Source organism: Schistocerca serialis, chromosome 5, assembly GCF_023864345.2.
Source record: "Schistocerca serialis cubense isolate TAMUIC-IGC-003099 chromosome 5, iqSchSeri2.2, whole genome shotgun sequence".
In the NCBI taxonomy this organism is placed as follows: domain Eukaryota; kingdom Metazoa; phylum Arthropoda; class Insecta; order Orthoptera; family Acrididae; genus Schistocerca; species Schistocerca serialis.
In genome coordinates, this window is record NC_064642.1 from 673,036,449 (window position 1) to 673,052,558 (window position 16,110).

The 16,110-nt window shown below is 38.7% G+C and overlaps 2 protein-coding genes across 3 annotated transcripts in view; one reads left to right on the forward strand and one right to left on the reverse strand.

Moving 5' to 3' along the window:
• LOC126480987 (phospholipase DDHD2) overlaps positions 1 to 16,110 on the forward strand; it is a 194,677-nt gene that overhangs the window by 9,980 nt on the left and 168,587 nt on the right. The gene's annotated exons all lie outside the window — the stretch shown is intronic.
• The window catches only part of LOC126480988 (uncharacterized), a 45,500-nt gene continuing 41,943 nt past the window's right edge, over positions 12,554 to 16,110 (reverse strand). For both annotated transcript variants that reach the window (XR_007587495.1, XM_050104427.1), the window contains exons 5-6: positions 12,791 to 12,964; positions 12,554 to 12,710 (exon numbers count right to left, since the gene is read on the reverse strand). Coding sequence is in view for 1 of the 2 variants with exons in the window: in XM_050104427.1 (XP_049960384.1) it covers positions 12,577 to 12,710; positions 12,791 to 12,964 (308 nt within the window). In the remaining variant the exon portion in view is untranslated. The remainder of the gene's footprint in view (positions 12,711 to 12,790; positions 12,965 to 16,110) is intronic.

The following is a 16,110-nucleotide window of genomic DNA, read 5'->3' on the forward strand; positions in this document are numbered from 1 at the left end:
TTATTTCTTCTCCGTGGATTTTAATTCCTACTCCGAACTTTTCTTTTGTTTCCTTTATTGCTTGCTCAATATACAGATTGAATAACATCGGGGATAGGCTACAACCCTGTCTCACTCCCTTCCCAACCACTGCTTCCCTTTCATGCCCCACGACTCTTGTAACTGCCATCTGCTTTCTGTTCAAATTGTAAATAGCCTTTCGCTCCCTGTATTTTACCCCTGCCACCTTCAGAATTTGAAAGAGACTATTCCAGTCAACATTGTGAAAGGCTTTCTCTAATTCTACAAATGCTAGAAACGTAGGTTTGCCTTTCCTTAATCTTTCTTCCAAGATAAGTCATAGGGTCAGTATTGCCTCATGTGTTCCAACATTTATACGGAATCCAAACTGATCCTGTCCGAGGTCGGCTTCTATCAGTTTTTCCATTCGTCTGTAAAGAATTCACGTTAGTATTTTGCAGCTGTGACTTATTAAACTGACAATTCCGTAATTTTCACATCTGCCAACACCTGCTTTCTTAGGGATTGGAATTATTATATTCTTCTTGAAGTCTGACGGTATTTCGCCTGCCTCATACATCTTGTTCACAATATGGTAGAGCGTTGTCAGGGCTGGCTCTCCCAAGGCTGTCAGTAGTTCTAGTGGAATGTTGTCTACTCCCGGGGCCTTGTTTCGACTCAGGTTTTTCAGTGCTCTGTCAACTCTGTCAAACTCTTCACGCAGTATCATATCTCCCATTTCATCTTCATCTACATCCTCTTTCATTTCCATAATATTGTCGTCAAGTACATCGCGCTTGTATAGATACTCTATATACTCCTTCCACCTTTCTGCTTTCCCCTCTTTGCTTAGAACTGGGTTTCCATCAAAGCTCTTGACATTCATGCAAGTGGTTCTCCTTTCTCCAAAGGTCTCTTTAATTTTCCTGTAGGCAGTATCTATCTTACCCCTAGTAAGATAAGCCTCTACATCCTTACATTTGTCCTCTAGCCATCCCTGCTTAGCCATTTTGCACTTCCTGTCGATATCATTTTTAAGACGTTTGTATTCCTTTTTGCCTGCATTATTTACTGCATTTTTATATTTTCTCCTTTCATCAATTAAATTCAATATTTCTTCTGTTACCCAAGGGTTTCTAGTAGCCCTCGTCTTCTTACCTACTTGATCCTCTGCTGCCTTCACTATTTCATCCCTCAAAGCTACCCATTCTTTTTCTACTGTATTTCTTTCCCCCATTCCTGTCAATTGTTCCCTTATGCTCTCCCTGAAACTCTGTACAACCTGTAGTTCTTTCAGTTTATCCAGGCCCCATCTCCTTAAATTCCCACCTTTTTGCAGTTTCTTCAGTTTTAATCTACAGTTCATAACCAATAGATTGTGGTCAGAGTCCATATCTGCCACTGGAAATGCCTTACAGTTTAAAGCCTGGTTCCTAAATCTCTGTCTTACCATTATATAATCTATCTGATACCTTTTAGTATCTTCAGGGTTCTTCCATGTATACAACCTTCTTTCATGATTCTTGAACCAAGTGTTAGCTATGATTAAGTTATGCTCTGCGCAAAATTCTACCAGGGGGCTTCCTCTTTCAGTTCTTAGCCCCAATCCATATTCACCTACTACGTTTCCTTCTCTTCCTTTTCCTACTCTCGAATTCCAGTCACCCATAACTATTAAATTTTCGTCTCCCTTCACTACCTGAATAATTTCTTCTATCTCCTCATACATTTCATCAATTTCTTTCTCATCTGCAGAGCTAGTTGGCATATAAACTTGTACTACTGTAGTAGGCGTGGGCTTCTTGTCTATCTTGGCCACAATAATGCGTTCACTATGCTGTTTGTAGAGCTTACCCATACTCCTATTTTTTATTCATTATTAAACCTACTCTTGCATTCCCCCTATTTGATTTTGTATTTATAACCCTGTATTCACCTGACCAAAAGTCTTGTTCCTCCTGCCTCCAAACTTCACTAATTCCCAACATATCGAACTGTAACCTATCCATTTCCCTTTTTAAATTTTATAACCTACCTGCCCGATTAAGGGATCTGACGTTCCACGCTCTGATCCATAGAACGTCATTTGTGTTTCTCATGGTAACGACGTCCTCTTGAGTAGTCTCCGCCCAGAGATCCGAATGGAGGACTATTTTACCTCCGGAATATTTTACCCAAGAGGACGCCATCATCATTTAACCATACAGTAAAGCTGCATGCCCTTGGGAAAAATGATGGCTGTAGTTTCCCCTTGCTTACAGCCATTCGCAGTAGCAGCACAGCAAGGCCGTTTTGGTTAGTGTTACAAGGCCAGATCAGTCAATCATCCAGACTGTTGCTCCTGTAACTACCGAAAAGGCTGCTGCCCCTCTTCAGGAACCACGCGTTTGTCTGGCCTCTCAACAGATACCCCTCCGTTGTGGTTGCACCTATGCTACGACTATCTGTATCATTGAGGCCCACAAGCCTCCTCACCAATGGCAAGGTCCGTGGTTCAAGACATAGACATACATTTGTAAAAAAACATGACAATAAAATCAAATATATTTGGACTGATACGGAGGTTTATGTATAGTTGTTCTTTGTGCACACTATTCCTGAAAGGATAGTATTATGTCCCAAAGCTGGTAGCTAGTAGGTAAAAAAAAAAAAAAACTGCAACTATAGACTAAGACATATAATATATCTATAGAAAAGAGAGGTGATATATGAAGTATCCTGCCACACACCGTTAAAGAAGGTAGCAGAAAATATGTGTAGATGTGTATGAAGCTGCACATAGAAAGCAAAAACCATACCACACTGAAAATCAGTTGCAAACACATGAGAATATGGAATATCTTTGCAGATGCAGATTGCCTTAATGGATTTTTGGTGAGCTGCACGCGCAACTCTGACTGATTTTAACCAAGTATTTTATTTTGGATTGTGAATGCGTATCAGAAGCAATAGCATTATAAGAAAAGTGTGGGAAGAGTCGTGTATATACATCTTCTTTGAGTCACTGTGAGCTTCATGGCGTAGGATATTTTCTATCATTTTATTTCTTTGTGTTTGTTTTATTTTTTCACCTAAGGATCATGTGACAATGATACAGGGTTCATCACTGCAATAAAATAAAAATAAATATTTCAGTAACATGTATACGCACAGAATACATAACTATGCTTTTGTGAGGATAGAATTGATGGTCAGCTGAAGACTTGATGAAGGAAGTATCTTGGCATCTGCCTATCTGCCTGAAATGCTTTAGGAAACATGGAAAATCTAAATCAGAATGGCTGAATGGAGAAAACTTGTGATCTAACAGAGTAAACTCCATTCTCCCGATATGAGGTCAGTGTCTTAGCAACTGCAGTGCATCCTTGGGATAGTCCTTGTACGGCGTTCTTTGATTTATACACAGGTTGATTCAGATAACTTATAATAACAACAACAATAATAATAATAATAATATAAGTGCTGGCAGGTCGATAGACATACAAACAAACACAAACATACACACAAAATTCAAGCTTTCGCAACAAATGGTTGCTTCATCACGAAAGAGGGAAGGAGAGGGAAAGACGAAAGGATGTGGGTTTTAAGGGAGAGGGTAAGGAGTCATTCCAATCCCGGGAGCGGAAGGACTTACCTCTCCCTTAAAACCCACATCCTTTCGTCTTTCCCTCTCCTTCCCTCTTTCCTGATGAAGCAACCGTTTGTTGCGAAAGCTTGAATTTTGTGTGTATGTTTGTGTTTGTTTATGTGTCTATCAACCTGCCAGCGCTTTTGTTTGGTAAGTCTCATCATCTTTGTTTTTAGATATATTTTCCCCATGTGGAATGTTTCCCTCTATTATATTTATAATAATAATATAATATATAATGTAGTTTTGCTCTTCATTGCTGTACACTCTTGAAAACACACTGCTAACTCCTGAACCGAGAAAATGTGCTATGCCCCTTGCAATAACTCCAGTCTCCTTGGAAAACTGCCTCCAGACTGGTATAGATGTTGAACTTGGGAAAATGACAACACATTACTATCATGCACTATAGGTCTTGGTAAATGATTCGTTTGCATTCCATTCAAGGCTGGAGCCTGGGAGAAGTGACTGCTTATATGCCTCAGTGTGAACTGTTACTTGTCTAATTGTATTGGCTTGATATCTGCAAGTTAGCTGTTTAGGAATATTCGTAGTTTCTGCTGTTAAAATTGTGAAATGTGTAGTATCACTCAGGGTGTTAACGTGTTAAACTTTCATGCCAATCGAAAAAGTCTGTGACCAACTATGCCACTATTCTTTGTATATGCTTCATGTCTTCTGCTAGTCCTCTGATGTCTTTATACATTCTGCAAGACACTTATGGTGTGTGGCAGAAAGTACTTATCCCTTTTCCTGTTCCAGTTGTGAATAGTTCGTGGGAAGAATGATTGCTGGTGTGAGCCCCTAAGTGGGTTCAGATTTTTCTGATTTTATCTACATGGTCTTTTTGTTAAATATAGAGTGGGAAACTACACATTGGTTGACTCTTCCAGAAAAGTATGCGATTTGGTAGTGAACAGTAAACCACATCATGATGCAATATGCCTATCTTGCAGATCGCCCACTTTAGTTGGCTAAGAATCTCAGAGACCTGTAACAAAACATGATGCTGTCATTTCGACGACTCTATTTCCTCTATCAATCCTATCTTGTGTGGATCCCAGACTGATGAGCAATTATCAAATATTGATTGAATGAGAGTTTTGTAAGATACCGCATTTATTAATGGACTACATCTCCTGAATATTCTTCTGTTCTGGGTCTCATATGCTTGAGCAGTATCCAGTATGGGCCATAGCATTTTGAATGCAATCTCTTTTGTAGATAGACTGCCTTTACCTGTGATGTGATTGTTTCCTTAATATCTAACCATGGTTATGCCCAAATATGTGTGTGATATGACTTAATAGTTGCCCTCAGTAATCCTGTAGTCATAGGAAACTACACTTTTGTGTCCCGGAGTTGCACTATAAGCTTTGTGCCCTGCCTGCCCTGAAGTGATGTCTTCTGCTTCTTCAACCATTGGAATGCTGTGTAACATCCACTTTCACCATCTGAAGCATTGATGTCTGCTCTAGTAGATAAGACCCTTGGGCCTTGCAATGTGATGCTGCTGGGGTAAAAAAAGCAAGAGTAGGCTGTAGAGAGAGGAAAAAAAATACAGATGATGTGTGATACAAGTAAGTGGAAGTAACATAAGGCAGTGCAAAAGAAGAAGAATCAGTGCACTACAGTGGCCGGAATTAAAGGTAACTGGAAACGACTTGAGAGCCTGCAGTGAGGGGCTGACTGGCCATGGGTGTCAACGGCGAGCTGCCAGAGAATAGACGGATGGACAACAATAAGGGAAAGACAGACACTGGAGATGACATGACAGAATAACAAGTCCTGTGAGTTAACCAAGATTTAAACCTAAGACATAGCGAATTTAGAACCAAGACAACGGTACATTGCGAGATCAGTATAATATTGCAGAGAAGTTACAACTGACTGACTGAGTGGCTGCACTGCGTGCTTTAAAGATTGGCCATGGGTGCTGACAAGTCAGCAGGATGGGCATGTCTTCATAGACAGCACTGCAGTTTTGACAGAAGTGCTGTTGGATTAATGTAGTGTGGTCTAGTAGCCATCATCAAGGTCCGCACCTTACAGCAGGCTTTCAAACTCTCCGGGCTGGAATATCTGATCCTTCCTACCTGAAATGGGCACTTAGGACTGGAAGAGCCCAAGACAATGCTTGGGAAGGCGAACTGGCAGAATAGGAAGAGTCGTGGCACTAAAGGCCGTTGACTGGATGGAAGCAGTGAGGACTCCACCTTCATGCCCGCATCCAGTGGATCTGCCTCTGGTGACCTGGGCAGCAAGTTGTACTCATGCGGGGTTGGGGGATTGGCAAGGGTGGGCATTCCATGTCTGTCTGAGCCACTGACAGTGGTGCAGTCGGTAGATGTGGACAGAGTTGGTTGGTATAACTGCATGGGAACTGCCGCTCTTGAGTGGGAATTTTCAGCCACAGCGGATGTTGCCAGCACTGACCCAAATGCCATTATCCTTTTGAGGTTGGATGCCATTACATTATGAAATTCAGATTTGATTTATTTTATTTTTTGAAGAAAATACAAAAAGTGTGGAATGTAGAAAGATATCCTTGTTAAATAGGTATGTTACATAGATGTAACTCCATTGTGGCAAAATATTAGCAAAGTGACAATTGCACCCTTGAAAAGCATAATGTACTTCAAGACTACACTCACAAGGAAATGTCCTTTTGAGATGCCCTTTGCTTAGTAATATTGGTTAGTCCTCTTTGATGAATGTTTGCTGGGCAGAGTGTATCTATGTATTTTTAACCCAGTGGACTAATAGTGCTGGGGCAATGTAGTCAGGACAATATAGTCAGCCGGGACATTGTAGCTGTGCAGCCAAATGTGTTTTTGTCAGGGGCAATCAAATGAAAATGAAACAGATGGAGAAAAATCAGTAATCTGTTGATTATTTCAAATGTAATTGCCATAAATGTTAATACATTTATCCCACTGTGAGACAAGACAGTCAATTCCTTCATGGAAAAATGTTTGTGGTTGGATACAGGGCCATGATTGTACCCAGGCAAACACGTCTTTGTCTGAAGCAAATATATGGCCACGAATGCCCTTCTTCAGGGCTCCAGAAATATGGAAATCACATGGGGAACGATAGGGACTATTTGGAGGATGTATAGAGACTTCCCAGCAAAAATCATAATCATGCAGCATAGTCAAAACAACCTTGACAACATGTGAACCTGCTGCAGAATTTTTGCTGAGAAGCCCTTAAAAATTCTACGTAGTGCCCTGATCTCCCCCAATACGATTTTGGAGCCCTGAAGAAAGACATCCATGCCCCTTGATTTGCTTCGGATGAAGAGCTGCACACTTGGGGACAGTTGTGCCTATGTTTCTGTTTTCTATTTGGTTCAAGGCCTGAGGGAGCCATTCAGTTTCAGTCTCTATTGAACTAGATATCAATTGTCCAAATGGTGGAAGAGGATGGTAATAGCATCCCAATGGTGGAAGAGGCAGAAGACATTGGTTCAGGGCAGGCATAGTTCGAGGTCTGTAGTGCACCTCTAATCTTCTTATCTCACATTCGAATAAATGTATTAACTGTTATATAGGTTAATTTTGAAGCGATAAACAGTTTACTTACATTTTGTCCATCTATCTCATTTTCATTTGACATAAGGGTACTCTACAGCTCTGAAGAGGGATTCTTGTGAAAGCTAGCTGCATTCTCAGTCTTGTTTATGTGCCACTGATTACTCAGTGCTTCAACTATTCATGAGTTGTTACATTTACTTCTTAAATTATTTATATTCTACCAATGTCTTTCCATTATCAATTTATACTTCAAAGATAACACTTTATGGAAGTTTTTTTCATATTTGTAGTAGCAGTGATACTTATATTTTGGCACAGTCATATTTTGCAAACGTAATGGTGGAAGTTACTGTAATGGAAGAAAGGAAAAGCTTCTCCATACACCAGAACAAGTTACAGAGAGGAGGAGTTAATAGTGAACCACAACAGATAGGTTTCAAACTTGAGAACAACTACTCCAAGGTACAGGATGTTTTTGGATCTGTAATGATAAAATGTAGAAGAAACATCAAAGTGAAGCCAGCAATAAAAAACAAAGAAAACTAGAAATGGCTGAGGGAGCAGAGGATAGAAGGAACTAATAGGGAAAGTATAATGACACAGTTACTGATTACTGACATAATATAAGAGAAACTATACAAAAGATAGAATGTGATGATTCAAAAAGTATGACAGATACCATTGGAGATGGGTGAAAGACAGAGAACAACTGAAGAAAGTGAATGAAAGTTAGATAATTTCAGGAGAATCACGTGGATGGCAAGAGTCAAACAAGTACCATGGGCCAATTTTCATTTCTAGAACACAACAGCATTGCTGTTCGGAGGAGATGCAAATGGTCTTTGTATGAAACAAGTTTCACAAGTTGTTAAACATGCTTAGTAGTATATAACTGCTTGTTGTCAGTGTAGACAGTTTTCTGTACCCGTTTATTCTGAATTATAAGTTAGTGTACCAGAACAGAATGAGGAATAAATTTGCAGGCACTTTTTTCATAATATTGTCTGCACTTACTACTTCATGGAATATTTAGTGCCAGAAGAAGGGGGGGGGGGGGGGGGAATATTAATGTGAAGTCATGCTAGGGTATGGGAGGAATAAATATTCAGATCAGAGGAGGGTAAGAGGGGGAGGAGATTAATTGAACAAAACACCTCAAAAAATCCACTTTTACAGAATTATGGTCACAGTAGAAGAGCTTTACTGTATGCTTAAATGATGATGGCATCGTCTTGGGTAAAATATTCCGGAGGTAAAATAGCCCCCATTCGGACCTCCGGGTGGCAACTACTCAGGAGGACATCATTAAAAAGAGAACCAATACTGGTGTTCTGAAAGAACCAGAGGTTGTAGAGACTTTCAGAGAGAACATTAGGTAATGATCGACAAGAGGGGGAAAGAAATACAGTAAAAGAAGGGTGGGTAGCTTTGAGAGATGAAATAGTGAAGGATCAAGTAGGTAAAAAGTCAAGGGCTAGTAGAAATCCTGGTGTAATGGAATAGATATTGAATTTAATTGATGAAAGGAGAAAATATAAAAATTTAGTGAATGAACCAGATGAAAGGAATACAAATGTCTCAAAAATGAGATTGACAAGAAGTGCAAAATGGTTGAGCAGAGAGGGCTAAAGAACAACGTAAGGATGTAGCAGCATATGTAAATAGGGGTAAGATGGATACTGTCTACAAGAAATTTAGAGAGACCTTTGGAGAACATCAAGAGTTCAGATGGAAAACCAGCCCTAAGCAAAGAAGGGAAAGCAGGAAGATGGAAGGAGTATATAGAGGGTCTATACAAAGGCAATGTACTTGAGGGCAATAGCATAAAATGGAAGAGGACGTAGATGAAAATGGAATGGGAGATATGATACTGTGTGAAGAATTTGACAGAGCACTGAAAGACCTAAGTTGAAACAAGGCTCTAGAAGTAGGCAACATTCTACAAGAACTACTGATAGCTGTGGGAGAGCCTCTCGTGACAAAACTCTTCCATCTGGTGAGCAAGATGTATGAGACAGGCTCCAATCCCAAAGAAATCAGGTGTTGACAGGTGTGAAAAAGTACTGAACTATCATTTTCATAAGTCAAAGTTGCAAAATACTAACATGAATTCTTTATGGATGAATGGAAAATCTGTAGAAGCCGACCCTGGATAAGATCAGTTTGTATTCCGTAGAAATATTGGAGCAAGTGAGGCAATACTGACCCTACAGCTTATCGTAGAACATAGGTTAAGGAAAGGCAAACCTACATTTCTAGCATTTGTAGACTTAGAGAAAGCTTTTGACAATGTTAATTGGAATACTCTTTCAAATTCTGAAGGTGGCAGAGGTAAAATATAGGGAGCAGATGGCTATTAACAATTTGTACAGAAACCAGATGGCAGTTATAAGGGTTGAGGGGCACAAAAGGGAAGCAGCAGTTGGGAAAGGAATGGGCAGAGTTGTAGCGTTTCCTTCTTGTTATTCAATCTGTATATTGAACAAGCAGTAAAGAAAACAAAAGAAAAATTTGGAGTAGGAATTAAAATCCATAGAGAAGCAATAAGAACTGTGAGGTTTGCTGACAACAATGTATTCTGTCAGTGACAGCAAAGCACCTGGAAGAGCAGTTGAATGGAGTGAACAGTGTCTTGAAAGGATGATGTAAGATAAACAACGACAAAAGCAAAATGAGGATAACGAAATGTAATTGAATTAAACCAGGTGATGATGAGGGGATTAGATTAGGAAATGAGACACTTAAAGTAGTAGATGAGTTTTGCTATTTGGAGAGCAAAATAAGTGATGATGGTTGAAGTAGAGATGATATAAAATGGAGACTGGCTATTGGAAGGAAAGTATTTCTGAAGAAGAGAAATTTGTTAACATCGAGTGTAGATTTAAGTGTCAGAAAGTCTTTTTTGACAGTATTTGTATGGAGTGTAGCCATTTATGGAAGTGAAACATGGACATTAAATAGTTCAGACATGAAGAGAATAAAAGCTTTCAAAATGTGATGTTACAGAATAATGCTGAAGATTAAATGGGTAGATCATGGAACTAACGAGGAGATACTGAGTAGAATTCGGAGAAGAGGTAATTTGTGGCACAACTTGACTAGAAAAGGGGATCAGTTGGTAGGATACTTTCTGAGGCATCATGAGGTTGCCAATTTATTTTTGGAGGGAAGTGTGGAAGGTAAAATTTAGAGGGAGATCAAGAGATGAATACACTAAGCAGAGTTGAAAGGATGTATGTTGCAGCAGTTACTCAGAGATGAAGAGGGTTGCAAAGGATAGAGTAGCATGGTGAGCTGCATCAAACCAGTCTCTGGACTGAAGACCAAAACAACAGGACAACCAATCTGTGGCAAGCATGTAGATGCGTACTTTTATCCCAAATTTCCCCAGTTAGTACCTGTTCAGTGCAGACACATATTAAACTATCACATGTTAACTCCTTAAGTTGATAAGTGAGAGCTGCAGCTGTTCTAAATTCATATGCAGGGTCTGTTACAATATGTGAGACATTTTTTGACTCTGGCATTACACAGCACATGATGCCAAGAGTCTGTCATACAGCACAGCACAACACAACAGTAGCTTTGCCTGACAGCACAACACTACTGAAAACACTCAAGCTGTTATGCTTACTGTACAAAGTTCTACATTCTCATCACCAACTGCCAGGCACTCTGTGGCCATAGTTCCAAAAACAGTGCTTTCCCAACGTACGGTTGCTTGACAATGTTTGCGCAATTCTAGGTGCTCATCAAAACTATTTCAAATGTGCATACTTCTGTTCAAGTGAACAGATTTTATGGAAACAAGTGAAGGGTCAAAAGGCTTAATGTAATATTGGAACTAGTTATGAGAATCAAACTTGGCAATGTTTACACTACAGTAATTGAACAGTGTTTACACTGCAGTAACAGGTTTTGGCTGTCTTGCCTTTCAATTTTAACATATTTCTTGGATAGTTTTGTGCAAAATCATTGTAATCAGTTTTATAAGAGTTTTCAGATCCTCTTATAAAATGTGTATCATTTCATTAAAATATATTAGCTTTAGTATCTCAGCTGGTACAATAGCTAAGAATAGCAACCAGACAACAAAATTACATGCTATTCTGAAAATGGTGCTACTATCATTTGCCAAATCACTGTTTCGACATCTTTAGTTGTTAAAGTCTTCTGCAACTCGTGTTGTATATAATGAACTGTCTCACAGGTGGTTCTTTCATCCATGAATTTTGAATTGTGAAGTGTGGATAGCAGTAATACACTCATTGCAATCATTCAGATATTGATAACTTATATAAAATACTGTGAAAATACATATATTAAAGAGAGTGGGGCCAGCATAAAATCTGCGCACAAGGACAAGAAAGGGAAAGTTCATCTTTAAACATCCCTGAAGGGAAAGTTAATTTTCAGATGCGTGTCAATCAAAATAAATTCTAATTTTATAGGTTGTAGACAGATTTTTAGGTATCTGTAAGCAAGTTTACACATAACTTATGCAGTCATCTCTCACACATCTTCTTTTCTTAACCCATCATTCACACCATTTCTTTTCCTGCATTTTAGTTCTACCCATGCTCTTAATGACTTCTGCTGACCTTCTTTTCCTTTTGCAATGTTAGATTTCATATCCATTCTTCTTTCATTATTGGCTGTCATTATGTCAGTTCACATGATAAAATGATTTAAGTCATTTCCTTTACAACTGTTTGCTTCACGCACATTCTTTTCTTCAGGTGCTTCATAATGCACATTATCGTTGCTAGTATTTTCTGTGTAAGTGTCTCAGGTTGCCAAAATGTGTGTGTGTGTGTGTGTGTGTGTGTGTGTGTGGTGTTGTTGTTATCATAACTTTTCCTCAGGATTGGGGGGGGGGGGGGCAGATACTGGAATAAGGTTTTGCGATGGTGGATTTTTAAAGGAAATGAGAAATGGTGTGAGTCATATGTTAGGGGATGTCAGGGATGAGTGAATGGGGGATTAGCAGTGCATTTTCTTTTTATTTATTTATTTCATCTTCAAACATTTTGCACACTGTTGATGTTAATACTTCATACAAATTGAATAATATCTAATGGTACATATAATAATAATAATAATAATGATGATGAAGAAAGCAGCTAAATCATGTTACAATTAGTATAAGTTAAAAAATTTTTATCTTCTTTTGCACAATCAAACAAGTCCTGCCCATTGTTGTAGGTGTAGAGGACCATGTACAAATCAGCAAACTGAAATTAAATGAAAAATGTTTACAGAAAATTAGTCTGTCAAAAATACATTAATGTACACAATAGACAGCTGCTGCACTGTGAAGATTCTAGAAATTTTTTGAGTCTCATATGTGTAAAAAGTTCACATAATCCTATTTAAGTTTCTTTCTTAGAAAAGTCTTTGTGATTCTGTTCAGTCTCTTGACATGGGAAAACTATGAGATTTCTTCTTTTGATGTACACAAACAATTATTAAAACGATTAACAATATAATAATTATAACAGCCAACACAATAGCTATAATTTCACCAGTTCCAAGAGTAAATCCTGTAATAAAACCGAGAAAAAAGTGTGAGAATACAAAAATGCATAATATAGTATTGTATAATTTCAACCAATTGTCTTACCCAAAACATTTATTTTGTATCTCACAAAATTTCCAGCTACGTCAGTGACTAATATCTCGACTTCATTAATGCAGCAACTAACACTATATTGGTATGTTATTGTGCCTCTGATGCCCATCACTAAGTGGTCTGGTTTTTGTAGTTGAACAGGCTGTGTTGTTATTTTGCGTATTCCTGGTAAAAAAAAAAAATGCAAATATTCAGTGAACACACACACAGACACACACACACATACACACACACACACACACACAAAATAATAACAAAATAATATCACAAATAAAGTAAAGATAACTTTTGTTGTGTCTTAAAATTGTCATCTGTGTCACATGTAATCACTGATTTTGTAAATTATTTTGATAAGTAAATGAGATCAGCAGTGAAATGACAGGTTTTCATTTAAAGTGTCTATTGACAGCTGGGCAAAAATATGTTCAGTTGTGTAGACAGATTTCTGCAGAAAGTCCCTTATCCCTCTTGTGTGTCAGGAACATAGTAGATTAGTGACAGCTGTAAAAGTGAACACAAGGTATCAAGCAGTGGGAAGTAATCCGTAAGAGACCCAACATTTACAGATGTGCGGAGTTTCTTTTGGATGATGAAGCTGTGAACATAGACGTTGATGCCAACCTGGGGTGACAAACCAGTTGTTGATTTACTTGTAGTATGTAAGATATCAATGGAATGAGTGTGTGAGATGATAGGTTATCTACTATAGGTAACTCGCACTAGTATTGCCGAGCCAACATGAGAAGTATGCAGGGCTACCAGCGCTGGAGTGAAATTAGTTAAGTTAGATAGCTCAAAAGAAGCCACCACTAATATAAGTGCCAAGCCTCAGCATTAGAACACAGAGTGGGTGTAGTTGTGAATTGTACAGTGCCCCAAATGTCATCGAATAATTGTTTACAGAAGACATATTAAAGGGCTAGAAATCCTGGGAAATTGGAGATAATTGCAAATATAATTTACTGTGAAACATTTAGCACATGTTATGTGTGAGAAACTACTCTTACGTCAAAAAATTCTGTCTAGCATATGTCACCATTCATACCTCCATTCACCAGCTCCACATGTGATCTGTTTATGCCTCCTAGATAGGACTTTAGAAAACATGACTTTTAGAAAAAAACCATCTGCTTGTCCTGAAGGTGTCTTACTGCTTTGAAGGTGCCTTAATAGACATGATGGGAGATTGTAGGGTGGGCATGATTACCAGGGAAATCAAATTGTAGGTGGTGAAATGGCTGTGCAATAAGAATCCTTGTACTTATATGAAGAAGCATACCAGCCTCCTCATCAGCTGCAGCAGTTGTGGAAATACCAGTGAGATAGGTTTTCCTAGCATACTTTATGGGAAACGGAAGTAAGCAATACAGTGGTATCAGCAGCCCAGAGAAAACCAAATAGTGACAACTAAGAGACGAGGGAGCAGCATTTTAGTGTAAAATTGCAGTTCATATATCTGTACTACCACAAATTAATCTACCTGATTAGCATTTGGGTACAGCATTACCACCACAGACAGGGAAACTCTTGTTGTCATAAAACCTAGACTGTGACATGTTGACAAGGACATAAGACTGTGGACAAGAACAATGATAGCACAAGAGAAGAATACAGCCCTAAAGAAATGGGAAGCCGTTGTGTTAGATGAAAATTGTGAGACGTGTGACAATCAAAAGGAAAGCTAATATAACTGTTAGACCCCCAAAGAGAGAACCTTATCAGGAATTATATGATTCACTTGAAATGCCAGATGGTTATAAGGAAACAAATTGGTTGGTCAATGCATAGATAAGAACTGCCTAAAACACTAAACATTACAGGAGCATAAAGTAAAAGGATGGCAAAATACTACAGGGCAAATGCCAAATCCAGGAAATTTGGGAAGCTTATTTTAATCAGCTCTTCAACACTGAATTCCTTCATATTCAGGAAGCACAGAAATTAACGGATGGAAGTAACTGGAGAAGTAGACAGTGTGAAGAATGTGAGGGCCTTTGTTTAAGCTGACATAGCCTCAGATTTTTCAAAATTAGCTGCTCTGCAGGAACTTTTTAGTACAAGTTACCATTTCTCTTTTGATACAAAATGTATGCTCCTGGGTAGTAAATGCTGCTTAACAACAATAGTTCCTTACTACCCATTCATCAGAGAAATTAACTGTTCCAATTTCATCAGTAGCAGAAGTGCAGTAACAGAAGCTGGACAGACAAATATAGACACCAAGAAGATAACTACAAATAAACCTTGTTTTACAGAAGTGATACTTTAGTTTGTCTAAGAAAGAAGGAAATAGTAAAATATTCAGGGGAAGAAAGGAAGGTTGGGGAAAGAGAAACATGGATGATGAAAATTGTTACACTTTTGTAAAATGAGCAAGCTAGCAGTAGGCAATACCAGGCTTACAAAGAAGGAAGGTCATAAGGTAACATGGTACAGCCATGATTTATTGAGCAAATATGTAGTGAACTACATAATATGTGACTGTGTCACAAATGTAACAGTCACAGATATCAAATTAATACCACCCAAAGCCCTATATAATAATCATTGTCTTTAGGCAGTGACGATTAGAGGAATTAAAGAGGCAAAGGAGCCAGAAAGACTGGAAAGAAGGACAAGAGTGTGAAAGTTATAAGAAGAGAAATGTAAAGAATTATTTCATAAAATAGTAAATGGCAATCTACTGAGTTACGAAATGCAGTCGGCAGAGGAGGAATGGGGAAGTTCAAAACAAAACTACTATTGTGGAAGCAGCAGGAAAAGTGCACGGAAGAATCAGTGATAAGAAAAAGTGGAACGAAGCACTCTTGTGGAATAATAGAGACTCAGGGAGGATGTTGCTAAGAAAAACAAAACATTTTGTACTGTCTATCCAAACCAAGCTGACACTTGGTGTGGGGGCTGATGTGAGTGACTGTAAATGGAAGATGTCTTACGGTCACTCCCATCAGCCACCGCTTCACGTATCAACTTAGTTTGTGCATTTAGTATATGGCATCGGGAGAGAACAGAGGAAGCAAGAAATGAGTACACTGAGAAGAAAGTGGCTAAGAGAACAGTCGCAGGAGAGAAGAGGAAATGGATGGAAGAGTGGACAAAAATGATTAAAGAGGGCAGTGAGGGTAGTAAGAACATCCACTATGGAATGGTTAAGGCTAAGAAGAGAAGCTAGATGGAAAATGTCAGGATGATTAGTAAAGAAGAACAAGAAGTTGGGAATGTATACAATGTTAAGGAGACGTGAAGTGAATAAATTGAAGAGTTACTGAGCCCCAGTGGAAATATGGAAGAGGAAAATGAGGAGCGAGGGA